At 29.8% G+C, this 26,844-nt stretch overlaps 4 protein-coding genes, 2 long non-coding RNA genes and 1 pseudogene across 14 annotated transcripts; 5 read left to right on the top strand and 2 right to left on the bottom strand.

Moving 5' to 3' along the window:
* Window positions 1–1,165: 1,165 nt before the first annotated feature.
* Window positions 1,166–4,052, top strand: LOC117217045 (protein max-like). Of its 2 annotated transcripts, XM_033464335.1 has the most exons (5): window positions 1,166–1,323; window positions 1,379–1,438; window positions 1,585–1,644; window positions 2,045–2,279; window positions 3,927–4,052. In XM_033464335.1, the coding sequence occupies exons 1-5, from the start codon at window positions 1,285–1,287 to the stop codon at window positions 3,956–3,958; spliced, it is 426 nt and encodes a 141-aa protein (XP_033320226.1). In that variant the 5' UTR covers window positions 1,166–1,284; the 3' UTR covers window positions 3,959–4,052. The 2 variants fall into 2 exon arrangements, with proteins under 2 accessions (XP_033320226.1, XP_033320228.1); XM_033464337.1 differs by lacking the exon at window positions 1,585–1,644.
* LOC117217044 lies at window positions 2,695–3,889 on the bottom strand (annotated as a pseudogene).
* Window positions 4,053–6,495: 2,443 nt separating the features above from the next.
* LOC117217043 (protein max-like) lies at window positions 6,496–8,262 on the top strand. The gene is made up of 4 exons (XM_033464334.1): window positions 6,496–6,652; window positions 6,708–6,767; window positions 7,174–7,408; window positions 7,667–8,262. The coding sequence occupies exons 1-4, from the start codon at window positions 6,614–6,616 to the stop codon at window positions 7,846–7,848; spliced, it is 516 nt and encodes a 171-aa protein (XP_033320225.1). The 5' UTR covers window positions 6,496–6,613; the 3' UTR covers window positions 7,849–8,262.
* Window positions 8,263–10,823: 2,561 nt separating this feature from the next.
* LOC117216991 lies at window positions 10,824–11,493 on the top strand. The gene is made up of 2 exons (XR_004489457.1): window positions 10,824–11,080; window positions 11,253–11,493. It is a non-coding gene; the product is annotated as an uncharacterized LOC117216991 (long non-coding RNA).
* A 757-nt stretch (window positions 11,494–12,250) lies between these two features.
* LOC117216989 (mediator of RNA polymerase II transcription subunit 26) lies at window positions 12,251–16,346 on the top strand. Of its 4 annotated transcripts, none has more exons than XM_033464217.1 (4): window positions 12,251–12,683; window positions 13,990–14,064; window positions 14,231–14,509; window positions 15,034–16,346. In XM_033464217.1, exons 1-4 carry the CDS (start codon window positions 12,621–12,623, stop codon window positions 16,237–16,239), a joined length of 1,623 nt encoding a protein of 540 aa, XP_033320108.1. In that variant the 5' UTR covers window positions 12,251–12,620; the 3' UTR covers window positions 16,240–16,346. The 4 variants fall into 4 exon arrangements, with proteins under 4 accessions (XP_033320108.1, XP_033320110.1, XP_033320109.1 ...); XM_033464219.1 differs by lacking the exon at window positions 12,251–12,683 and adding an exon at window positions 12,697–12,834; XM_033464218.1 differs by lacking the exon at window positions 12,251–12,683 and adding an exon at window positions 12,697–12,856.
* A 3,739-nt stretch (window positions 16,347–20,085) lies between these two features.
* On the top strand, window positions 20,086–23,297 carry LOC117217021 (ras-like protein 2). Of its 5 annotated transcripts, none has more exons than XM_033464292.1 (5): window positions 20,086–20,515; window positions 22,029–22,116; window positions 22,229–22,256; window positions 22,407–22,618; window positions 22,706–23,297. In XM_033464292.1, the coding sequence occupies exons 2-5, from the start codon at window positions 22,048–22,050 to the stop codon at window positions 22,898–22,900; spliced, it is 504 nt and encodes a 167-aa protein (XP_033320183.1). In that variant the 5' UTR covers window positions 20,086–20,515; window positions 22,029–22,047; the 3' UTR covers window positions 22,901–23,297. The 5 variants fall into 5 exon arrangements, with proteins under 5 accessions (XP_033320183.1, XP_033320179.1, XP_033320182.1 ...); XM_033464294.1 differs by lacking the exon at window positions 20,086–20,515 and adding an exon at window positions 20,649–20,668; XM_033464293.1 differs by lacking the exon at window positions 20,086–20,515 and adding an exon at window positions 21,003–21,835.
* A 1,262-nt stretch (window positions 23,298–24,559) lies between these two features.
* Window positions 24,560–25,298, bottom strand: LOC117217023. Its single transcript, XR_004489460.1, has 2 exons — window positions 24,901–25,298; window positions 24,560–24,829 (listed from the first exon to the last, which is right to left on the bottom strand). It is a non-coding gene; the product is annotated as an uncharacterized LOC117217023 (long non-coding RNA).
* Between the last annotated feature and the right edge of the window lie 1,546 nt (window positions 25,299–26,844).

Raw genomic sequence — 26,844 nt, 5'->3', positions numbered from 1 at the left:
TATGGGAATCTATTCTCGTGGGCGCATATCCTCTGGCATTGTTGATTGATACCAGAGGTTTACTTTAGATCTGACCAATCGAGCACTTAAGGCGTTTTTGAGCCTCCGGTTCGCATGGTAAAGGTTTATAACTTGGGTGGTAGAAAATTCGGACTCTCCCAAAAGAGGCAGAGGTGCTGTCCGATTCAGAAACGGACGGCCACTCCAAGTCCCAAACGATGATATAATTACTATGATTCCTCCTTTTCCAACGTAACAGGCAAATAAAGTGAATCATGCAGAGCATTACCAATTTCTTGAAAACTATGCCAAATATTGATTTACTTTATGTCCAAATGAAACAAACAAAATTAATCATATTAGATACAATAAATTTTAGAGGATAAATTTCCTTTAAAATCTTATTTTTAGTTAAAATGACAGATTACTTTGTTATTTCGGTAGCTACTTAATAACATTTTTTTTATTTTATTCTGTATAAAAATAAATTATTATCGCAACCTGTAGGTTATCAAATAACCTAAAATAATACAGATTTTTAAACGGCCGCCATTTTGTGAAAAAATATTTTTTTGACTTTTCCAAAGTTCATGCTATAGCCGCATCTATACTAATTAAGAATCCGTTCGGCTTTATTGCTTCAGATGACCAGAAGGATTGAAATCATGCACGCCAGGACACCCTTTTTTTTGGACCCCCACTTTGCCAGTTCATAACTTTGTGAATTTTGAGTCTTTTTCAGTTAATTTTTTACGTAATCTTAAAGTGTCAATAAACAAATGATAAAAAAATGGATAGTAAAAATATTTTTTGTTTCGTTTGTACAGAGCCTCAAAAACCGACCGAAATTCAAGCCTCTAGACTAGAATACTCCCTTAAGGAGAGCTATATAATTATTCCATACTTCTATCAGGTACACGTCCCTCCCGTGACCGTGGGATCCCATTGTCATGAATCTCGGGGACCCATACTCGGATTAGAACATAAACAACTATTCCTCAGTTTTATTATTTAAGTGCAGCTATAATAATATATATATAAGGGCAGTTCCACTTGGACTGCGGGTCAGTTCAAGTTCTACTTGTACGTTGAACCATACGTATTGACCGCGGATTCGTTGAAAATAAACTCCCTAGACAAGTTCCTAAGAACTAGTGACTTCGTAGTTGTCAAATCCTACGTGCGTTTTGTGATATATGTACTGTATGTACACTGTATATTTCTTACAAGCTTGATAGAGTATCTTTTGTTTACCTGTTTCTTAAACCTACCAAAGAACTTATAATGAGTGACGACGATCGAGACATCGACATTGAAAGCGATGTAAGTCCTCAAAACTGTTCTTTCAATGGACCTTGTTAAAGAGATCGTTTTTTAGGAAGGTGACGATTCCGATTCCAGGCAGAGGCATTCAAACAATGCGCAATATTATTCTCAAGTAAGTTCATTATCCACTCTTATTTTCCTTCTTTTTTTCTAATTCTATTTATTTATTCAACATCTTTTATTTAATTAACGATCAATTAAAAACTTAACCTTAAAACTGTTCTTTCAATGGACCTTGTTAAAGAGATCGTTTTTTAGGAAGGTGACGATTCCGATTCTAAGCAGAGGCATTCAAACAATACCCAATATTATTCTCAAGTAAGTTCATTATCCACTCTTATTTTCCTCCTTTTTTTCTAATTCTATTTATTCCACATCTTTCATTTAATTAACGATATAAACAAGTTTTATTTTCAAAATATGAAATGTAAATATTGTTGAGGTTAAGTGGACGCTTTCCGTGCGATTTAAACAATTTATTCTTGTAAATAATTTCTCATTGAATATCTTATAAAATGAAGATACTCGACTAATATGTATATTGATCTGTAGATTTAATTTTATAATTAAGATTAAGATATACACACACATGTTTATTTTTAATAATAATGTTAAGATTGATATTGATTATAAGGCAAGAATTTAGATGTAAGATTTTTGTACAACTTATATATAATGTAGTTTGATTTAATATGAAAAACATTGTATATATTGGTAGGCAGAAAAACGGGCACATCATAATGCGCTAGAACGGAAACGTCGGGATCACATTAAGGATAGTTTCTCCTACCTTAGAGACTGTGTACCTACGTTACAAGGAGAAAAGGTTGCAAGTAGGACACAAATACTCAGGAAAGCTGTTGAGTATATACAGTTAATGCGACGCAAGAATTCCACCCATGAACAGGATATTGATGACTTGACCCGCCAGAATAAACTCTTGCAATCTCAAAGTAAATATTAATCAGAAAATTAATTAGATTTTATTCTAACACTTTTTGGAAATTTAAAATACAGTTTAACACTAGGTTTACGGGCGTTTCTTATATACCTATCTCTACGAGTACACGTCAAATCGACGGATAAACGAAAATACGCATTTTCTTTAAAAAATCGATTTATTCAAATTAGGTTTGAATTGAATAATATTAGGCTTCACGTTTAAATAAGTTATTAATAAGTAAAAAGTCTTTTTTTTTAAATTATCACGGAAATGATAACAATAATATTAACAGTATAGGGTAATCATATTTATTGAGCACATTTTTTACAAATATACTGTATTTTTGTTTATGCATTTTCTGCATACGAGCTTCTTGCAGTATATACAACAATTGTTGCTTTTATTTTCTTTCCAGTAGCCCACTTGGTAACTTTTTCGCACTTTTTTTCACGTTGTAAATGACAGAAATGAAGCGTCTGACCTTTGGCAAAATATGAACTCCTTTCTGAATATTTTCGATCCAGTGCACTCTTTACATAATATCCACGCGTTTATCGCTGCCAAATCTAAAATATTGAAAACAACTTGAAGGGGCCATTGGAAACTCCCTGTTTTCACACTATATTTACATGCCATCTGGTCAATGACGCCCACACCAAACTTTGTTTTATTATAAAAAGCAATGGTTTCTGGAACATGTTTATAATTGTGTTCATCTTTCCCCATATAGGGAAACCATTCAAAATATATTTTATTTGGATGTCAACTGCTAACCAAAACTTAATGTCAAACTTATGAGGCTTATTCGGCATATATTGTGTAAACCTGCATTAGGCTTTTGTTGGAAATAATTGTTCATCTCTCTTTGTTCTCTAAGTTCCCTTAGCATATCCTTGAATATCATACTAATGGGCATCCTACCTCTAGATCCGCCTGCTTTCGGTTTTATCCACTGTATCCTGTCAATTGCAATTTCAATTTCACCCATTATATTTTGGGATGTGCTTGGAATGCTCATCCTTTCATCTTTGGAGTCAGAACTAGAAAAAATATGCATCCTTTTCTTGTTACGATACACTTCCAAGAAGTTCTCATCTTCACTATCCAAAGATCCTTTTATCTCTCCACTTTGTGTATTCAGAACTTTCTGTCAGCATCACTTTGGCCTAATTCATACTGATCTTCTTCGGAGGTATCCTTAGAACAATCTTCATTGATGTTGACAATTTTATTCAATATCTTATTATATCTCCTGGATTTACTCATGATTGTTAGAAAAGGGGGATTGGTCAAAAAAAGAAAATACTGTGCCCAAATTCAATTATCCTATTGTAAATACTTGCAATAAGCGGAGAAAATACTGGGAAATGTCTACAATAACTGAAACTTTTGCACACTGACTTTGAAAAACGGATTGTTTATGAAATCAGCTAGCCCGTTAATTTGACGGATTTCGTAGAGATTGGTATACTACATATAGATTTCAAAAATTAGAAAGCCTAGGAAATAATAATTGTGCGTATAAATTCTTTAGATCAAATGATTAATCAAAAAGATAAATTGGAAATTTCCAAACGTCCTACACATCAGTGATAGTACTATAGGATAGTACCGACGTTTCATTTGTTAATCTTTTCACTTTTTGCATTGGTTACAGTCAGGATCTGTAAGAGGAGCCGTCGACACTAACACCAACTGCAGTTGGAATTGAGAAATTTTATACGCATACATATGTACAGAAATACAATAAAATATTTGTACCTTTATACAATTGTAATATTTCTTTATTAAACTTGCATATTTCCGAAATATATTTTCTTTGTAATTATACAATTGATTTTTTACATATTTCTGTTGCGAACATAATAAAAGACACATTTGATATATTTTTCTAAATACATTCATTAATAAAGTAGATACGAAAGTAGTATTATTTAATGAGAAATTAATAAAATTATAATAATCCATAATTTTGCCAATAATATAAATAAATAAATAAAATAAAAAATATATTTGTTGCGAATTTTCAACTATGTGGCGATCAGTCAGGTTGCAACCCCGGGTTTTCCTTCTCACCGTGGTTTTTATGGGATGGGAATCTATTCAAATCTTGTACTTGTGTACTCTCGTGGGCGCATATCCTCTGGCATTGTTGATTGATACCAGAGGTTTACTTTAGATCTGACCAATCGAGCACTTAGGGCGTTTTTGAGCCTCCGGTCCGCATGGTAAAGGTTTATAACTTGGGTGGTAGAAAATTCGGACTCTCCCAAAAGAGGCAGAGGTGCTGTCCGATTCAGAAATGGACGGCCACTCCAAGTCCCAAACGATGATATAATTACTATGATTCCTCCTTTTCCAACGTAACAGGCAAATAAAGTGAATCATGCAGAGCATTACCAATTTCTTGAAAACTATGCCAAATATTGATTTACTTTATGTCCAAATGAAACAAACAAAATTAATCATATTAGATACAATAAATTTTAGAGGATAAATTTCCTTTAAAATCTTATTTTTAATTAAAATGACAGATTACTTTGTTATTTCGGTAGCTACTTAATAACATTTTTTTTTATTTTATTCTGTATAAAAATAAAATATTATCGCAACCTGTAGGTTATCAAATAACCTAAAATAATAAAGATACAATAAACTTTAAATATTTTATTACTTCCTACTTGAGAGCTAAACATAATATTGAGATAATCAATCTTAAAATAATTTAACTTTTCTAAGTAAAGAATTAAAAATTCGTGAGCTGTTAATAATAATTTTATGGTTCTTGTACATATTTCACATGTTATTATACATTGTCAATACATTCAACTTATACAAGTAAACTATACAACATTATAGTAAATATTGAATTTAGAACATAAGATATGTGAAAGATACAAAAAGTGTAGTTTTATTTAAATTAAATTTTGATACTAGTGACATAATTTCCCCCTGTACCAGCCTATATATATAAATAAATATATATATGTCGGTGATGAAAGGACACCGGAGCCTTCTCTCTGGAACTTTGGGAAAATCCGTAAAATTGTAATTAAAGTTTACAGTCGTAATTAAACAATCTGCCGTCATCCTGCCCAATTGTACTTGTTTGCGATTTGTGATAATAAACTTAGGCTCAAGGCGACCATCAGTCGCCGAACGTAGCCGCGGTCAACAGGACGGGCTTTTCGCCTAACAAAGGTGTGGAGTTATAGTATGACCCTCGTTAAAAGAAATACCAATAGAGGTACTTGACAGTAAAACATTGCAACGGTTCCTTCGGACAATGAATACCCGATGTTGAGGCACGTACACAGCACAAGTCCAGTCAGCCCGAGGACCCGCTATAAAACCTGGGTTTTTCCGGCGATTAAGATTTTCCAAACGGACAGACAGTCTTTGTCCCAAACTGACCAATTGACAGCGACGTCAATTTCCCTTACTTTCGGAACAAAGGCTATACCCGATTCTGGCTGATTCTAATGTAAACCCGACATATATATGTCGGAGTCAGGTTGGCATTTTGGGGCGTTCTATGAACATTTACTTACTTTACCGTCGCGGATGTGGCTAATATTTATCAGTACGAATGTGGGCACTACAAGAGGCTATGAGTAATGGCAATAGGATGTTCGAGATAATGGTGACAACGAAATCAGGTTCAATAACGAATCCACGGTCCACGGGAGGACAAGTATCTGAGGACAAGAAACTGCCCTTATATACTCCTGTCCCCGCTTCTTGGGTTAATCCTTGTCTTTAAGGAGAGTCATAAAATCATTCCGTACCTCTGTTAAGTACGCGGCCCTCCCGTGACCGTGGCTACGTCTGGTGACCCGTTATGTCACCTTAAACCTGAACCCATCGTCGTAAAGCCAGGTTGGAACATTACAAGTTATTTTCCTTATTTTTATTGCTTAAACATAAAAATCTTGACTATGGTAGTGGGTGGTTTTTCCCAGCATTCCTGACGGAAAATCCCGCTGTCCTTCCATCTCCGACATATATGTACGTTTCAATAATCAGTGACAGTTCTTTGTTATTTTATTGCTTCTATTAAATATAAATTATTTCAACAGTTTATTAGTTATTTCTGCGATAAAATCTTCTATTTATTATCAGAGAGAAAATAATTCCTCTCTATTGTTATGAAATTGAGAAATAAACAAACACTGCGCCTTTTGAAAATAAAGACCCTAGACAAGTTCCTAAGAACCAGTGATTTTCGTGGTTGTCAAATCCTACGTGCGTTTTGTTATATATGTACTGTATGTACACTGTTTTTATATTTCTTACAAAGTTGATAAAGTATCTTTTGTTTACCTGTTTGCCTAGGAATTTATAATGAGTGACGATGATCGAGACATCGACATTGAGAGCGATGTAAGCCCTTAAAACTGTTCTTTCAATGGACCTTGTTAAAGAGATCGTTTTTTAGGAAGGTGACGATTCCGATTCTAGGCAGAGGCATTCAAACAATACCCAATATTATTCTCAAGTAAGTTCATTATCCACTTTTATTTTCCTTCTATTCTTTTTAATTTCATTCATTTGTTCAACATCTTTTATTTAATTAACGATATAAACAAGTTTTATTTTCAAAATATAAAATGTAAATATTGTTGAGGTTAAATGGACATTTTCCGTGTGATTTAACTAATTTATTCTTGTAAATAATTTATCATTGAATATCTTATAAAATGAAGATACTCGACTAATATGTGTATTAATCTATAGATTTAATTTTATAATTAAGATTAAGATATACACACACATGTTTATTTTTAATAATAAAGTTAAGATTGATATTGATTATAAGGCAAGAATTTAGATGTAAGATTTTTGTACAACTTATAAATAATGTAGTTTGATTTGATATGAAAAAACATTATATATATTGATAGGCAGAAAAACGGGCACATCATAATGCGCTGGAACGGAAACGTCGGGATCACATTAAGGATAGCTTCTCCAGTCTTAGAGACTCTGTACCTGCGTTGCAAGGAGAAAAGGTTGCAAGTAGGGCACAAATACTGAAGAAAGCTGCTGAGTATATACAGTTTATGCGACGCAAGAATTCCTCTCATCAACAGGATATTGATGACTTGAAACGCCAGAATAGTCTCTTGGAGTCTCAAAGTAAATATTAATCAGAAAATTAATTAGATTTTATTCTAACACTCTTTGAAAATTGAAAATATAGTTTAAATGGAAGATTATTACAATTATTCTCCATTAAGTATATTTTGTCATGATTGTAGTTTAGGTAAAAGTTTATATATGTTACTTTTATATTTTAAAAATATATTGAAATGTGTTTGATACACTATAAAATATATATAATATTGTTCTGCAAAATTTGTCTGCGCCATAAATGTATTTTTGTACTATTTATAGTTAGGGCACTTGAGAAAGCAAAGATAACAGGCAATTTCGCTGCTGAAACTTGTGAAGTCACAAAGTCAGAAGGTGTACCAATGCCTGGATACAATGACACAGAGTCTGAATCATCAGATAGTGAAACTAGCAGGACAGTTCGCCAATCAAAAAAACTGAAAGTCGGAGGCCTCCACCATTGACCAATGGTTTGATCTAATTTTTGTTTTGACAAAAATTTATTTTTCCGTTACTATTAAACTCCATATATATATTTATTTACATAAAATGGAGACACTTAGTGAATGGAGTCTTTCAGTGGAATCTTGAATGTCTTAAAACCGGTGTAGAAAATATTGTACAAATTATAAGCAATGCTATTGCTTCATTCAAAGATTCATGAAATAATACATTACGAACACTTTGGAGTAAATTCTTAAAATTTGTTAAAAAATTGGAATTATTTTATTTATAAAAATAGTTGTTTAATATAAAGGAAATAATGTATTGCGAGGTGTTTTGATTTATACTTCTAAATGCTTATACTGATAAACTAATTGAATTTAATTAAGGTTGTGCTATTAGTAACCACTTTATCAATACAAATTCAAGCAATACATTTCTCTAAATATATAACCTCTTTCTAAAAGAGAGTTTCAAATGTTTCCTTTGTTTTCTTATAATTTTTAATTTATTTATTCAAGATTACTTATCATAATTATTGTATTGTTGATTTATCGAAGAATCTGAAAATACTAGATATATGCTCAATTGTAAAATTTATGAAAGTTTTGGAATTATTTTTTCGTTTGGAGAAGAATTTAATAATTATATGGATAAAATTTTTATTACTAGAGGAAAATATATTGAAGTATATAGAAATAAATATATTAGAAAATGTATTATAATAAGAATTACTCAATATTAATCACTTTTTAACCTTTTACATATATGTCTATATGATAGAAAGTAAGTATTGATAATAGTATATGTTTATTTTAATTAGAGTATTTTTTTAAAAAAAATGTTTCTTCCTTTTGAACTTTATAGAAGTCTTTGTAAATAGATGGAAAGTATTATATCAAATCAATTAGTTATAGAGTAATATTCTTTTAGCAGGAAATATTGTACTCTATAATATTAAGAAATACGAAATTTATTTTATAAATTATGAAGAATTTATTAAAATCGAATGTAAAATTATTAGATACTTATAATCACTAGAAATAAAGATCATTTGTGAAATACATTTTATTTATATGCATATTGTTCTAAAAGGTATATATGTATACAAAGTGACCAAACAAAATCCAATCATATAAATATCTGCTTTATTTATTTATTTATGATAAAGCTTCTCAGGACAACAGAGGAAGCAGTTTCTTCTCATGATCATTTTTTACAAGATTTCAAGGTCATCGCCATTTCTTTTAAATAAGGTATAAAATAATAAAAAATATATTTCTTTTGTGGTATCCTTATAGAGTGTGGTAAATCTTAATAGCTATACTATAGCCATCATTTAATCTCGAGATATTTACGCCTGATGTGTGCGTATGTAATAATTACTTATGTTTAATCGACAGGTGGCAAAATTAAAAAATCGAAATTTTATTGGTCCTTGGACAGGAAGAATTTTTTAACATTTGATAGTTCAAAAGAAAGTTTTGAATGTAAAAAATTAATTAAGATTAGTTTTATCTAAGTAATAATTAGACGTGATTAGTGTAGTGTTCTATCTTGGACTTGGCGACAATATCTATATGAAAATTTTGCTTATTCTTAGTACCATTGATTTACCATAAGATGGCGCCACCATGTACAAAATAAGGCACTACACTTATTGCATGTAATTAATTAATTCTGTAGAAAATCGGAATAATGACACAAGGATGATGTATAAATACGGAGATGATTTATGAGAGTTAAAACTTCAATCCCTGAATAGTTTAAGAATTTGCTCTGCAGATCAAGAAATTTCATTTTTTAATTTAAGCATGGTGGCGTTTTCATTCGGGAGTTAGTAGTACTAACAAGAAGTAAAATTTTGCATATATTCACACTTGGAAAACTGTCAAAATAGACGTAGTTAGACCAAATTTAGGACATTGTATGAATTATCATTTATGAATATATTAAACCTATAACATTACCAACATCAAATTAGAGTAACTAGAAACAACAATCATAAATATTGAAATGATTTAAAAATATGTACATTTATTAGCAAATATACAGATAAGATATAAGTTTAATCACTTAATTGAAATATGTTTATTTAATCACGTAAGTTTTCTCTTGTAAAATTGAATCTTTACATCACTATGTCCTTCAATTTGTACTATAATATTAAAAGTAATTATAAGTGTATTGCATTTAAAACATAAGCTATCCTGATAGTTCTTTAAAGTATACATATATATATATATATGTAATATATAGTATATATATATATTTATATGCCCATACAAAGGAATTTAATTTTATGATGTACGTGATATATTACAGAAATAGTTTCTTTTTCAAGTATTGTCAATGTTTAACGAGAATATTTATAAAGATATTCTACAAAATGTAATAATTATAACAATTGAATTATTAATCTAGGAGACAGACATGAATCATTAAAAATAAAAATTTGCAATGCATTATATCATATTCTTTAATTATACAATAATTATAGTTACAAATATACAAAATAAATTACTACATATGCTGACATAGTTTTCGAAATAATTTTAACATAAATATCTAAGAAGCCACATAAACATATGTTCTACTTAACCTTGTTTCAAAACTCCGACCATCTTTGTTATATCTTTCTAAACATATTAGGCAAATATAATTGATTTTCTACAATTATTTACGAACAATATACATAAATAAATAATGAAAACGTGATATTTTATATTATAAAAAAATTTATTTTATGAGTAATCATCTTTTACTGTAACAAAGTATAATATGTAACACTAATGTTACGTATTACATTAAAGATCTCAAATTACCTATAAAATATTATGAAATAATTCGTTTAGAATTTTCAAGAAATACATACTTGTAGGATATAAAAATTTATCTATAATTAATACTTTCGTGTATATTGTTACAACAAATTACTGAAGTAGCAAAATTACATTTTTGTGTTTTCAACTTTTGCACACTTATTCAGATTATATCATTAAGTGTAACTTTTGCAAATTATTTTGATAAAATATATTTACCATACAATAAGTATGCACTTGATCGAGATAATGCATGCGCGAACTTATTCAGATGTATCACATATTCAACAGCTCAACTTCTTTATACTCAATATAACACAAAATATGTATTTCTCTTACAGTTCCAAAATTTAATTTTAGACAAAAAATGAAAATATAATTTTAAGCACGTAGGAGAGAAAATACGCGAATAATTTGAAACTTTAGACAGGTAAGATCACAAAATATTTTTCGACTATTCCGTCAAAAACTTAGCATTAAGCATTTTACATATTTGTACTTGTTAAACAATTTTTTTCGTGAATTTAAATGTGATGAAGGTGTGCTGTTCATCTAAAGATAAGAATAATATTCGACTGTTCTGAATAGTTTGATACTTATAGGTTATGGGTACCACATACGAGAAACTGTTAATTATCAACCACATATACCACTCCAATAAAGAATAATAGTATGGAATGACAATGAAATGAACGATTCTTGATCTCTGATAGTAGAAAGTTGCTGTTAATCTGCACAAAATTTCTCCTATTAAGCACACATTACACAGACCGTGATAATTAATACAAAAAATAATGAGTATAATGAACGATACAATTAATAAACTACCATTTAAATAATCAACATTTTTAACATTATTATCATTTTAAATGTTCGTATATTTTTACACAACTAAGCAAAAATACTAATATAACTGTATGTATGTATATATATACACATATTTTTATGTAAATTCATTGTATGTTGCAAATAAAGAACTAGATAGTTACTTCACGTTTTTTATATTGGTACTATAAGCGCAGCATTCGTGTAGGTAACTTCGGAGCGTTCTACAATGTTACAAATTTGATTATTAAAAGCAAACGCAATTTTTATTATTGAAATTGTATATGTTTTAAGTGTGAAAATTACATTTTATTCATAGTAATTAGCCAATAATGAACTATTTTCAACAATTATATCCTAAATTTGATAAAATATTTGCTGAAACATAAAATATAGTAACTATATAATTTAAAATTTTCCTCTAAATCTGGTAATAAGTCAAAGTTACTAGACATAATAAGTTAGAATGAAACATACAAGTGCCTATTTAGACGATCAAATTTTGACGGAAAAATTGAGCAATTCAAAATCGAAGACAAACTAATAAGAAGGGAATTAACCCTACTGCATTTTTCAGGACACTTTTAACCCAATTGAATTTTTCTAACTTTTAAAGTATCTCAAATTTGAATATAGTAAAAATATGAGAAAAATTATTATTGGTTTGTATGGATTTCTGGTTTCAATTTTATGTCAAACGTTTTTCTAGAATATTAAAATTCTTTTTATTCGCTGAAATAAAATCATGATTGAAATACAAGAATTAAACGATCGTAACAGGGTTAAACGCGAGTGGACGAGAGCAGCAGTTTGAAGTTAGCTGTGTAAAGTTGGCAACCGATTGGAGCGCTATCGGTACAGTAGTGGGGATAGAAGGGAGGTGTGGTAACGGTTAGGAGTCTCGTCCAACCACGAGAGGAGCTAGTAGCGTTCGTCTGGCAGTATGAGGCGGCGTGGGGCTAGGGACGATGCATGGGCTGCGACTAGGAGGCACTTGGGAGGTAGGGAGGGCATGCGAGCAGAGCACAGTTCAGTAGTCGCCATTGCAAGTCCCCCCGTGCTCTCGTATTCGTGACACTCGGACGCGTGGAGACGATTTTGCGCTAACCTAATCTCCCCGCGAGGGCCCTAAGTGTGCCCCCCCGATGCAGAGATATTGCACCGAGCTCACCGATAGATTGTTGAAATCACTTGATAAGGAATACAATGTAAGTAGCGGAATGAATCCGCGATGCGCCGTCCGTCCGTTCACGCAAACGGCTATCGGGCCACTCTCGATCCCCCGTGCGCCGTGTGCCTGTACCAGTAGCGTGCGCGAGAGTCACTGAGAGTGTAGTGTGGTGGCGGTTCCGCGTGTGAGTGAGTAATGCGTTTCTTCTGTGTACGTTCGATTCCAGTCAGCCAATTTTCCTTTTGCACGAGTGTATACATCCAACGTTTTTCGGCTACCTGGAGCATAACCTTAACGTTCCTCCAGCGAATTGTCCAAAGTCGAGAGGAACTTACAAAGAAATCACCGTTCCCTTCCTTTCTAGCTGTCTCCCGCTGTTTAGACTCTAGTTACACTCGATTGCAGTACTTTCGCAAATTATCATTTTTTACCGTATTTTTATCTTTTTTAGAATTTTATGTAGAGAATGAAGATTGAAGAATAATTGGGAGAATCTCGCGGTTCGGGTTCGATAGCCGTTTTCGAACAATTTTTACGATAAACGTTAACATTACCATAAGTCTACTTTCATTTCGCTATAGATTAAGGAAATGTATATAGACACGTGTTGATTATTTGTATTTTACGTTCGTTCATGTTTTATATCACGTATTAAATGTATCAATGATCGAATCGTACTATTATTTGCATTTGTAGTTACAGTAGTTTGAGCTTTATATCAAAGTATGGTTCGATTGTACTATTGTAAGATCGAATTTATCAGGCAATGAAATATCTTTTGTTACGTGTTGCTAGGAATGTAATTATCAAATTATTATTAACAATGTAGTAATTGATTAAAAACACAGATGTAAATTTATCAGAATTTTAAAACTTTCTGTATATTAATAAAGCATTAAAATATTTTAAGTATTAAATTTATTATCTTTTAATTAATTTGCATTCTTTCAAATAATAATAAAATTTTTAAAACAATGCAAAAGTATTTTCTTTTTAAGTAAAGTTAATATAGGTTGATCATCTATTTTTATTTTCAATAATGAATGATTTAATCGTTGTGTGCATTAAATATTTAATAAGACAAGCACAATGAAATGTCATTAATTATTTATATGTTATGTAAAAACATGTAATTTATTAATAATTTATATAAATATCTATTTCCCCAAATATTTAGGAAATTGGAATAGCATATATATTGAAAGGTATTTTCAAATATACAAAATATAATTATTTTATTAATTCTAGCAATTTAATATAAGTGGTACATTTGTGTAGAAATATAATACATTTAATTTACAAAATCAATACTTCATAATGGCACAATTATCAAATTTTATTAGGTCATCGACATGGGAGCTGTTGTGGATGTCATTACGGCCCTGGAAAAGACGACGATCACTAAAGAAGTGCTTGAGGTAAAAATGCTGCAAATATATTATGTTAAATAAGTTTTATATTAGAATGACAGAAATTGCATCTAATGATAATTTGATGAAATTGCATCATGTTCATTTGGTCTTATTTCTATCAGTTTTCTGGTTAATTACATAAGTATAAAAATGATCTGTTGAATTATTTCAGAGTACAAGACTTGGAAAATACATTAATGAACTTAGACGAAAAACAAACAATGATGCCTTGGCAAAGCGTGCAAAGGATTTGGTACGAAGATGGCGTGATATGGTTTTACCTTCTGCTCATTCTACTCCACAGCCTACACCAGCAGACACAGCACCACCTGCTCTTAATGGAGCAAAACCACATAGCCCTGCACTAAGATGTTTTAAACCACAAAGTCCGGCATTAAGAAGTATAATGCGGTCTCAAAGTCCATTGTTAAGGGAAACGCTTGCACTCAGAGTAAGTCATTCAAATATTCATTTTTTTATTTACATAATATACATTAAATTTAAAACATATACATATGTATTGTGTAACTATAATATCTCTCTAAATTGAATATATTCTGTTATTGATGTTTTTCGTTTTAATGTGATTAAATTTCCAATGAATTAAAGAAAAAATTTTATATAAATATAGATTCAGAAATGCTTTGTTACAAATTCATAAGCAAAATAAGCAATAAGTAGGTAATATATCTAAACTGTTTCTTGAAATCAAGGAGAACATATTGAAGGATAAATAACAGTTAAAAAAGACTAACAGAGTAAAAGAACAATTGATCATTGAAAGTAACATGATTGACAAGAAATTTATAATTTGTTAAGTTCAAAAGTATTAAAAGTATTTATATTTGTTATTTTTATCAGATCAAATTTTAATTTGTTTATTCACTATTATATTAACTTTTAATCTACTTGTATATAACATTTTCTTTTATTTTCATAGAACATAATAGAACTAATATATTGTTCCAATTGCAGGTGCTTAGTCCAGTTCTATCTGTGAATTGCGATCATTTACATTCTCCTAATGCGTCATCAAATAAGCAGTCAATTACAGTAACCAGCAACCACAGAACAAGTTCTGATGTGCCACCGACGCTTGGTTCTTCGAGCCAACATCATTCGATGGAAGCAGTGCCACGAACTCACAGTTCAAACAAACGTCTTCGAAAAGATGATCCCAAGGACCAACATAATTTTCAACCTCATGATTCAGTCTCAATCACCGAAAGTGAAACCTTTGTTAAAAAACAACGTCTAAATGGCGAAAATGTGTGTGGTAATTCAAATATGCAAGTGCCTAGCCCCACATTTAGAGAAAGAATCTCTGATCATTTTACGGAGTCTTCCACTAAACCTGATGAATCAGGGCCAAAGAAACGTGGTAGAAAGAAAGGCAGTAAATCTACGAAGAAGCAACCGGTTTTAGAAGATTGTGTAAAGGAAAAACTAGCTAGTATCTCAAGGAATCCTAAATTAAAGACAACACAAGAATTGCTGGCTGATCTACGGGCACGCGGCACCAATTCTAGCATTAATTCAAGTGCTCTACCTAGTCAAAGTGTAGAATCATCCGGCATGGAAGATATTCTGAGGAGTAGCAATGAACAAGTATCAAAGTTCCTTCGTGGTCCTCAGAATAATTTGTCCCATAGAAATACAGTTTCTGAAGCCTCACCAGAAAGTCGGTTAAAGCCCACAGAAAACTGTCTCGATGTACCATCTAAGTGTGAAGAATCAGGTGTAGTGTACAAAGAAAAATCAGTTACGAATGTTCAAAATAATCAACTAGAACAATATCAAGATTTAACGGTTGAAGAAATATTGGCCAAGTTACCACCAATAGATCCGAGTTCAATAGATTGGAGTGAGTGTGAAACTAAATCAACAGAAGATCAAAATAGTACTGAGTATCCACCTAGACAAATTACTGCAGAGGATATAGAAAGGTTACATACACAATGTGTTGAAGGACTGAATGGAAACTTCCAACCAAAATTATCGTTTTTAACTTCGACTTGTAATGAAAAACCAGAGGTAAAGGAAGATGTGTCAGAAATCAGTAGTGCGAACAATGTGTATAGCCAACCTGATGAAGAATTTCGGGAATGGCATCAGATGCTAGCAAGGCCCAGTTTTAATGGCCAGGTTCTCCACATATTGCCTTATGTTATAATTGATTAGTAATTTTATTATCTTATTCTATTATTATCCTGAAATTTGTGAAAAATCCCTATAAATATTAAAGAGATTGATCAGTCATCAATCTATTAAACCAATTTCTATTGCAATTTATGATTGCCTTTATTTCTATAAATGCTCTTTATACTACCACCTTTATCATCATTATCGTTCCCTAATTATTCAAATTAAAACTGATACTTTGAATGTGTGAACCAATCACGCTAGAAATATGTAACTGGCAATCATTTTTCGCGTGAATATCATTCTCGATGATATTCGTTATCGTCACAAACCTTAGTTTTACTTTATTCGTAAAAATCATTTACTATTATAATCAGCATTATTAGTGTCGTCCTCTTCATCATCGTTATCATCTTCACCATCGACGTCATCAACAATACAAGAGTATCTTTATTATTATTGTTATTGTTGTTACTATTACTACTACTATTATTATCATCATTCTCGTCAATATTATTCATTATTGACTTATCAAAGCAAGTTTTATACAGAACAAGGCATAAAGAAGATATTTAGGAAATGAAAAAACATAATGTTTGGAGCTTCTAATGTATTATTTAGCTCCAATGTCTATGACAATGTATTTGAGTCCAAAAGGTACTCTTTGAATGCTTGTCTTTCATTGTGTATATTATATCATTATTCTCATTAACATTGACATTATTGCTTAAATTATCACTGTATTAAAAAAATGCTAGCAAAAATCAGAATCGGATTATAAAAGTGATTTGAAATCTGCAAATTACTTTTTTCAAATTTATTATAATTAAATTTTTTATAAGAACGATAATGTTTCATTTTCTTAAAGAATGGATTTTCTTTGACAAAAGATTTATATAGCATTGTAATATGATTGATCACTTTTCAGAAATTGTACAAACCATTTTATTCACTTGCTAAGAAAAGAGAGGCACACAGATTGAATCAAATAGTGCATTTTGGCCTATGCATAAAGGAAAAAAGAATTATTTTCGAATATTTAAAAAGAATATATGAAAAATTATGGGTAGTTACATTTCATTTGCTGTAACATACCCTTTGGTTCATTCTATTATTTTTACGATATGTTTGAAGAATGATGTTACACAAAAAGTATAAGGAATGATTATGGCAAAATGTATACTCGTACCACGCAAAAAGATAACGCTATAATATTTCAAATGCTTTTTGACACAATATTCTGTTTATAAATTAAAAGTATTTATTGAAATGTACAGATGTCACTTAAATATAATATGAAAAATAATTTTTTGCGCGTGGTAAAAAGTAGTCGAACCGAATATAACGAGGCCTTAATTAAAGTTTAAAAGTAAAAAAAAAATATTTGTCTAATAAAGTATTATGTTGCATATACTTCTAGCAAAGGTAATACAATCCGAGTAAGTTTTAAATTTTTCTATCTCAATTTTATTTCATATGTTGTTAGTACAATATAGTAAAATGAAAGTAAAAGTCTAAATGAAAAGAAAAAGGAAATTCTTGTTTTTAGAACAATTGCAGCAAAAATCTACACATACATAATTATATTGCTGGAAGGAAAATATTTTACGTGCAATGTTCAAATGTTCCAGTGTAATGCAACAAATATTTCAAAGCTATGTAATTTTTTTAAACAAAAAGAAAGATTGAAATTATTTGAAAGATGTAAATACGTCAAAATCATGAAAACACTGGAACCAAAATATATTAATATTTTCTGTAATAACCAAATAATACTATGTGTTATGTAAAAAAGAAAATAGAAAAAAAGAAAAAAACAGGAGAAAGATTGTACATATTATGCCACTATATCATGTATAATGAAAGCTTTGTGAAACATTATGAATTAGAAAAAGAAAATGTCTGATTTTACATGTGTTCATTTTTTGATGATAACAGTTACCTTTTTATTTTGCTTTCGCTTATGATCGATTGTTTTTTAAATGTTTGAATATTTTGAATGTTTGAAGTGAACATCAATTATTGACAAAAGAATGAGAGATCACTCGCTGAAATAGTTTTTCTTTTGAATTAAGCATCACAATAATAACAGTTGAATATAGTGAAATATTTCCAAAACGATGTATATATAATATAAATTTTTATAGTTTCTCGTGTTACATTTATATTAATTACAATGCCTTGTTTTACAAGTATATGATAAGTATTTTATTTATACCGACATTTGTGTATACCTTTGTATTTAAGATTAAAGACACAAGTTAATATAATTAAATACTATAATACACATAGTAGTTTCAAGATTGTTTAAGCGATTGTTTATGATAATTTCGATCTATATATGTATATCATTTCATTTATTATAATTCATTTCTGGATATAATTTATTTTACTTTTAATTATATTAATTTTCTACTTTAGTTAGTTACACTCCCATCAAATTTGAGAATAATGTTCGCTCTTATTATTTAGTACAATTTCATTTTATCGAACAATGTATAGATATCGTTCACTATGAAGATCCATGAGATTATTGGATAAATTTTAAACAAACCCTGGTTCCCATCGATCTAAATACATGCTGTGCTATCGTTAAGATTGCAGAGTATATGATGCGCTTATTACGTAATATACACCGATAGCAGCTTTATTTCAGAGTAACGAAATATTAAATTCAGTGAATGAAACACGATATATCCGTCGAATAAAAGTTTATGATAACAATAACCTATGATAAACAGAATTGTATATTTCTATTAAGATTTTAAGATATGCCTTTTTGATCACGGTATTTTTATTTAAATATGTTAGTAACCATGGCATGTGTCTTTTTTTTATAAAAGAAAGAGATCAGTATAATTTTATATAAAAAGCGCTTATCTTCGAAATGAAATCCCGTGCCTTTTTTACCACTGCAATTCTATCATAATACAGAATCTGTTGAAAAAAATGATATACTATGAAATAATGATTAAATAAAGTGAAACAACCCCTTAATAAAATAATATCGGTCAATGTGATTTGAGGATGAAATATTTTATTTTATTCGGTTCCGTATGATTGAATCATTGTTAAATAATAACAGAGCTTAAATATCTATACTTGAAGTCAAACAGTAATGCTATTTAAGAGAGTTCAGTAATAAACCAGATGTAAAAAATATCGATATTAATGATTTATTCCTGTTTAATCAAACTTTTGGTATAAATCTATATTGGATTGATTGACAATTGGGTTAACAATAACAATTTAATATTAATGCTTTTACAATATAATATTATATCTTTTAGTATGTCTTTTATGTTACAATTATTAAAAAATATTATATATTATTTTGATATTATACATTTATTATTGTACTATTGAATAATTTTGATATATGTTTTTTGTTTATTATAACTTTTTAGTCGATTATGAATTACTTTTTTTTCGAACATATGAAAATAAGTATCAAGACGTACAACAGAAAGAATGTTTATGGATGAAGGAGGAATTAAATTGAACAACGGTGGCGTAATTTTTTTTTATTAATTCAAAATCTTCTAAATTATGATTCATATAAAATAATTAGTAAAATTTTTAAATAGAAGATGTTAAATATTTTGTTGTAATAATAATAAATTACATCAAGAGAACAAATTAAATTTCTTTACAGATAAAGATTTTTTCTTATATCTCGAGCTAAGCAATTGAAAAAAAAGTCGATTGTTCCTAGAAACAATGTAGCACAGTGAGATTATCATGCATTCGATATCGCGTAAAAACCGAGTGATTTTGAAATCGTTTACTTTACAACATCAGGTAGGCATAAGCGCATAAGAGGGCGGTATTGTAATAGCGACTGCGCAATCAATCGAAATAGCACGATATGGTATAACGTATGCATGTGTAAGTACAAATACACAAGGTGGGGGATACTTTTTTTAGTGTCTCTCTCGTTTCATTCGTTAGCTCGAGTTTTTAGTAAATTCGCGTTTGTAGGAGCGACTTATGATGTTTAGTCACGTTTAAGTTCTCGACTCTACACTACTAGTAAGGAAATGTCCAGGATCTGCTATACTGGGCTCTTCTCGTACTAAGAAGAACGCAGCAGTACGTGCTTGCATGTGAATGCGCCTCGATTTTGTATTTTTCTACGTTTCGCCGTGCTGTTTTCAATATGTGTCCAGTATTCCTCTGAAATTTCCACAACTCGTCAATCATATGAAAAATGTCGAAGCTCGGTGACAAACAGAGCTATGCGCAGACATACAAGCTCGTCGTCGTTGGCGCGGGTGGCGTCGGAAAATCTGCGATCACGATACAATTCATTCAAGTGAGTACTTTTTATGGCCAATAGGTGTAGCAAATACGTACGTGGGTGTACGTATAGACGTATATGTATCCGTGCGTATCGTTTGTGCTTGTGTACTCTATCATACATACAGTGGCTCACGAAAGTAACGGATCACTCCTAGAAACTTTGCATGTATATGTTATACAAAATATTTTGAAATCTCAACAGTGCACGAGACGCGATTATCGTGCTTATATTGGTAAAATTTGAAATGAATTTGAAAATGTATATAAAAGTTACATCCCAATACTTATTGCGAGTATATACTTCGTAAATATTGTCAAAGTATTAATTACTCAATTCAAAATCAGTTACTCAATACATTAATAAGTTATAATATTTAGTGAGACAAGTTTTAGCACTAATTGTATGTATAAGACTACATCCATGCTGTATTCTAATTTTTCACCAACGATAAGTGTATACTTGCAATAAATGCTTTCGAACTTCTATATACATTTTCGGATTGGTTTCAAATGTGACTATTATAACCACAATAGTCTCATTACAGTTCTAATGCACATAATATATTCATAAAATAAATTTTCAAACACTTTCGATACTTTCGTACATGTATGTATAAATGGTATATATGACGTATATACAGGGTGTCGCAGTAGTCATCGACAAAATGGCGATTCTATGTGAAAAAATAAGTCGAAAATATACAATAAAAGTTTTCCATATGACATTTTGTTTTCGAGAAAAGAGAGTTTGAAAGTTTGCCAATTATACTTAAACTTGACTAATACCGGACTGGACAAAAGCAAATAATTGACAGGAGGTTATTTTACGTATGAAAATAAGTCGAAAATAAAATTTTAGAATAAAATTTTTTCATAGGACACTGCGTTTCCGGAAAAATGAAATTCGGAAATTTCTATGTACCATAATTACCATAACACCCTGTATTTATGACATTTATTTGTGTACATTGTGCATATTAGATTTGTCAATCGGATTCGTTTTCATGCATCCTACGTCCTACGTCATTCGCGATCAATTCAAATAAAGGAATAATGAAGCGAATAATGAATTATAATAAATTATATTGGAAATATTTCATAAATAATGTTGATATGTCAAGGTAAACAATTGGGCTGTTATATTTCGCTTATGAATATTTTCGTAATTACGCTTGCACTGGATACTAAAAAAAGGAACAAGCCTACTTTTATCATCGATTATGTCATATATAACTGGGGATAAGATTGTTGATATAGCCACGTAATATTATAATACTCGCATAATATATTATTTTTATATACATATATAGTAATACGCAACAGAGATTGTTTTGCACGTACTTTAAAGTAATAATTTAAGATATTATATATTTAAATTTGTATAAATTATAATTTTTTAAGTTATATTCTTTATAGTCACAATGAATTATTTTATACGACAGATTTACTTGCACGATAATTTTTTAGTATTATTTATAATGAGGTTTTGATTATTATTTTGTACTAATTTCACTAATATTTTTCAGAGCTATTTTGTAACCGATTATGATCCAACAATCGAAGATTCTTATACCAAACAGTGCGTTATCGACGATATACCTGCGAAACTCGATAGTGAGTAAACTGATAACAGTGAGACGCTATATATTAATTATCGTTTCATATTTATTTGTATAATACAATTGTAATATCTTCTATAACTTATTTTATATTAATTTTCATGCAGTTCCATAATGAATCATGGGTTTGTTATTGTAAGAGTATAATTCCTTATTTATTCAATTTTAGAATGAATATTTTATGAAAAAGTTAGAATGGTCAGTTTATAAACATTAAAAACAATACTACATATATATTGTAGAATGTTTTGAATAATAAAACTAGTAATATTTATGTAATTTTAGTATTAGATACAGCAGGTCAAGAAGAGTTTAGTGCAATGCGAGAACAGTATATGAGAAGTGGCGAAGGGTTTCTACTTGTATTTTCGATAACTGAGCTTTCATCTTTTGATGAAATATTAAAATTCCATAGGCAGATACTTAGAGTAAAGGATAGAGAAGAATTTCCTATGCTTATGGTTGGCAACAAAGCTGATTTGGATTATCATAGAGTTGTAAGTAAATAAAATATAAAGAATTTAATATAAAGAACATTATATTAATATATTAATATGTTAATATTCACTGTTTTACATGCATAGGTTCAAGTTGAAGAGGCACAAAATAGAGCTCGTCGATTGAAAATTCCATATATTGAATGTAGTGCAAAATTAAGAATGAATGTTGACCAAGCCTTTCACGAATTAGTAAGAATTGTCAGAAAGTTTCAGTTATCTGAAAGACCACCACTTGAATTGAACTATAAAAAAAACAAAAAGAAATGTTGTATGTTGTAATGCCTAATGTGTTCTTAATCAACTTATTTTTGTACTAATAAAATGGTACAAAAGGGTTGAATCAAAATCGAAATTGGAATCAATCAAATCACAAGGATTATTATCTATAATTAAGTTGAAATAGGAATTTGAAATCTGAAACAAGGGATTGTTGAAGTGCTTTTGAAAATAACACTTAGATTACTTTAACTTGAAATTTATACACTCAACTTGAATCAAAGAGTGCTTTAAGCAAATATAATATTTTTGAGTATGCTACAAATACTTTGTACTCACTTCTAAAACGAATTAATACAATGGTATTTATGAAATGTGTAGTGTAATAACAAAGTTCACAAATCGTGTAATTTTAATTGTATAAGAAATAAAAATAACTTGACGTATTTTATTAGAAGTATATTAGTAGCAATGTAAGTTTTATATTAAATATATTAATATATTTAATACTATCATGGATCACATATATCCCTATATATTGAATTTATATGACGGTTTTCAAAACAAATTATAATATTATTTAAAATATTTATTTGTAAATATGCATGTATATATTTATTATATATATTAATTATCATTTAATATAGTGCAGTAAGATTCTAACAAAGAGTGAGACCAATAACAACTCTAATGTGAAATTTTTAATAATTTCTTTGATTTAACACAATTTTAGTTATTTTATAGTTATTTAATTTTTCTATCATGATTGCAGCAAGTAAAGTTTAAGAAAGTTTATGATATTTTGATGTGTTCATAAAACAGTTCGTTGAATTAATCGAACTTGTTTATTTATATACAATAATATTTTATGTTTATTTTTGCCATAATTTTTCTAGTGTTATGTAAAAAATTGTTCTTACACTTAAAATAATAGAAATTAAGTTATTATAAACAATTTCCTGTTTACTCTTATGATTATTAAGTGTGTACTCAATATATCTATATTTTTTTATATCAAATACATGTACGATTAAAATATATTCAAATGCCATTAATCGCTATATTGTAATAATATATCAAAGTTAATTATTTTATATAAATATAAAAATTCCAAGGCTAATATAAAATACAAAAATTATATTTATTTTTGTAAATTGTAATGTATTTGTAACAAACTTTTACACGTAACTGATATATAAGTTTAGTATGTGTTCATTAACATCTAATAAATAGTAATACGAAAATAGATAATTGTATTCATTTTTTACAACGAAATTGTAACAAAAAATTAATAAAAACGTTATAAACTAAGTAATTATAATTTGTTGGATATCTACAGTTGAATATCGTAAATAATAAATTTCATTAATCATTTTATAAATCTACTATTATTATTATGAATTGATAATGAATTGATTATGATATAATAAATATAAAATATATTAGCATTCAAATAATTTCTTTTTATGGGTACAAATACAATTAAAAAATAAATTATTTATTAGTCAACTGAAATCAACTTCGATGACATTCGAGCGAGTTTTTACAAGACTTTTATTCCTTAACCTTCTCTGATAATAATAGCGTTCTCCGAATTATTATTTTTGCAAAATAGATTTTGCAAGAATATTTTACCTTAAAAACAATTTTTATACAGAAAATATGCAAAAAATGAGATATATAGAGAAAAAGGAAATTAAACAATTGCATATATGTACCATGTATTTATAGATTGCAATTTTATTACTCGATTAGGTTATATTTCACGTTCACGTTATTAATACAGCTCTATTATCAATACAATAAAATCGGACAATTTAATATTGTTATTTGATAAAAGAAATAATAACGATAAGTTTTACACAACGGAACATTCACCCTAATTTAGTCAGTAAGCAACTGGCACGCAAGGTGGTCAAACGGGATTCCCATCGTGGCTATTCTTAACCAGACCAGGCTAATATTGAATCCGCTCAATTACTTCCAGCTACACTAACATCAGCAATAAATATAACTGTTATTACGAATTTTTAATTTCTTTTCGCATCCCATTACACACTCACATGAATGAACGGCGCTACATAGAATACATTTATTTTTATTCTGTTTCGTTAAATGACGTTACGTGTACAACTTTCATTTTACAAAAAACACCTGAAGCGAAAACAGATTTTACGTTTAGATACTAATAAGTTTCTCACACGTCAATGTACGTCTATGGACAGCGTACAACGGGAAATATATACAGACAAGAAAAAAACCTGGCAATTATTGTAATAATTATGTAAACAATTTTGTTTTACACGATAATATTAAAACAGTAGCTTATGAAAGAAATTTTTTATAAAACATTTTGAAATTTCATCAATACTGTAATGAGACTCAACTGTCATGATTATATCGATAGCATCTGAAAAAAATTGGAAAAGATTACAAAACGTTTAGTTTAAGCATATATATATTGCGTACAAATCGCACAAATCACAAACGTATGTAATCAATTATCCATTATAAATATTAATAAGCTCTACATTCACTGGAACAATCTTTATGATTTATTATTTGTTTAAGATGGCTCAAATTTGGTCAATATAACTCAATACAGTGTTAATGAAATCTCAAAATATTATATAAAGTTACATGTTACGCATACATACATAAAAGATTTTTACGATAAGTGTTCATATACTTTCGTGAATCATTGTATGTAATATCTTGCAAAAAACGATATTTGCGGTATTTAAGTCAAACAACATTTTTTATGGTCCGTAAAAATTATTATAGTACCGTATCGTTATTAAGAAGTAAAAATAAAACGAAGTACAATGGCTACAAAGAAAGAAAAAAGAAAAAAATTAGCAAATAACCTTATTTTCCAATGAATCATTTTTTTATCAGAATGTTCATTCAATTTTCATAATCATCAAATTTTCGCTGTCACATGAAACGTACCTCTAAATAATGCAAAATGTAATCTATTTGTACCTAATTAATTAATTGATAAATTTAAAAAGATATACAAATACTTTTTGTAACTACTGTATAAAATGAAAAGATACAAGGATCTCGGCAATATATTTTTATTTGTCCAAAGAGAAGAGAACAGCGTCGGGACTTCTTGGTAAGAAGAAAGACGAGCTGGGAAGAAACAAGATTGCGAGGAAGAAGAATGCCCAGGTTAAAAATAGCAGCGCGCATTTTCAAATAAAAAGTGATAAGCAACCTGCAGGATAACGATTAAGGAGGAGGGTAAAGAAGGGAGCGCGAGAGGGAAAAAAAGGAGCAATACCGACCGAGCAGAAGGAGATGACCAGTAAAAACGGACTGAAAGAACGTTCGTTGGTAGAAAGAAGATGTACAAAAGCAACCACATCTGTACAGTAGGGGGAGAGAGCAGAGAGAAGAAAGAATCTCCCCGATATCTTAGCTTGGCCCACTGGAATAATATATTGGCTATAACGTATGGTGGTCAAGCTTGGCTCGGTGTTGGTTCGAATAAAGGTGAGAACCGGTGGTGCGTACAGGGTCTGGAAGGAGGAATCTCCCACCCTGTGTAACTTTTACCCGTGTATTTCGCATGGTTTACTGGCTATACGATCAAGTGCATCTAGCACCAAACCGCTAAGTAAACCTGCTCTATCTCCCGCCACGAGACCGCAGCATGATCGAAATACACATTTGATCGAAATTATCGTACGTAATCGGTGAATATTTTTTGATAAGGATAATAACAAGATCGTGGTTGCAACCTCGAGAGAATTTCGCGATAATCGCGTTTCAGGATCCGTACCTACGCTTACGATACGCACGCGATACGCGTATGTTTGTGTGTAACGTCGCAGCAGTAAGCAAATTGTGATGTAATGGAAACGCGACCGATTCCTATGAAAATGTACGAGTTTTACCGAGTTTCACTAGTCGCGCGTCTATATAAAATCTCTACATTTATATAAGCAAATGTATGTATTTATATAAGCAATGCAAATCGTTATTGTTCATATTTAGTG

Source organism: Bombus bifarius, unplaced genomic scaffold, assembly GCF_011952205.1.
Source record: "Bombus bifarius isolate JDL3187 unplaced genomic scaffold, Bbif_JDL3187 scf7180000007974, whole genome shotgun sequence".
NCBI lineage: Eukaryota > Metazoa > Arthropoda > Insecta > Hymenoptera > Apidae > Bombus > Bombus bifarius.
This window is presented reverse-complemented; position numbering and strand designations above follow the sequence as displayed.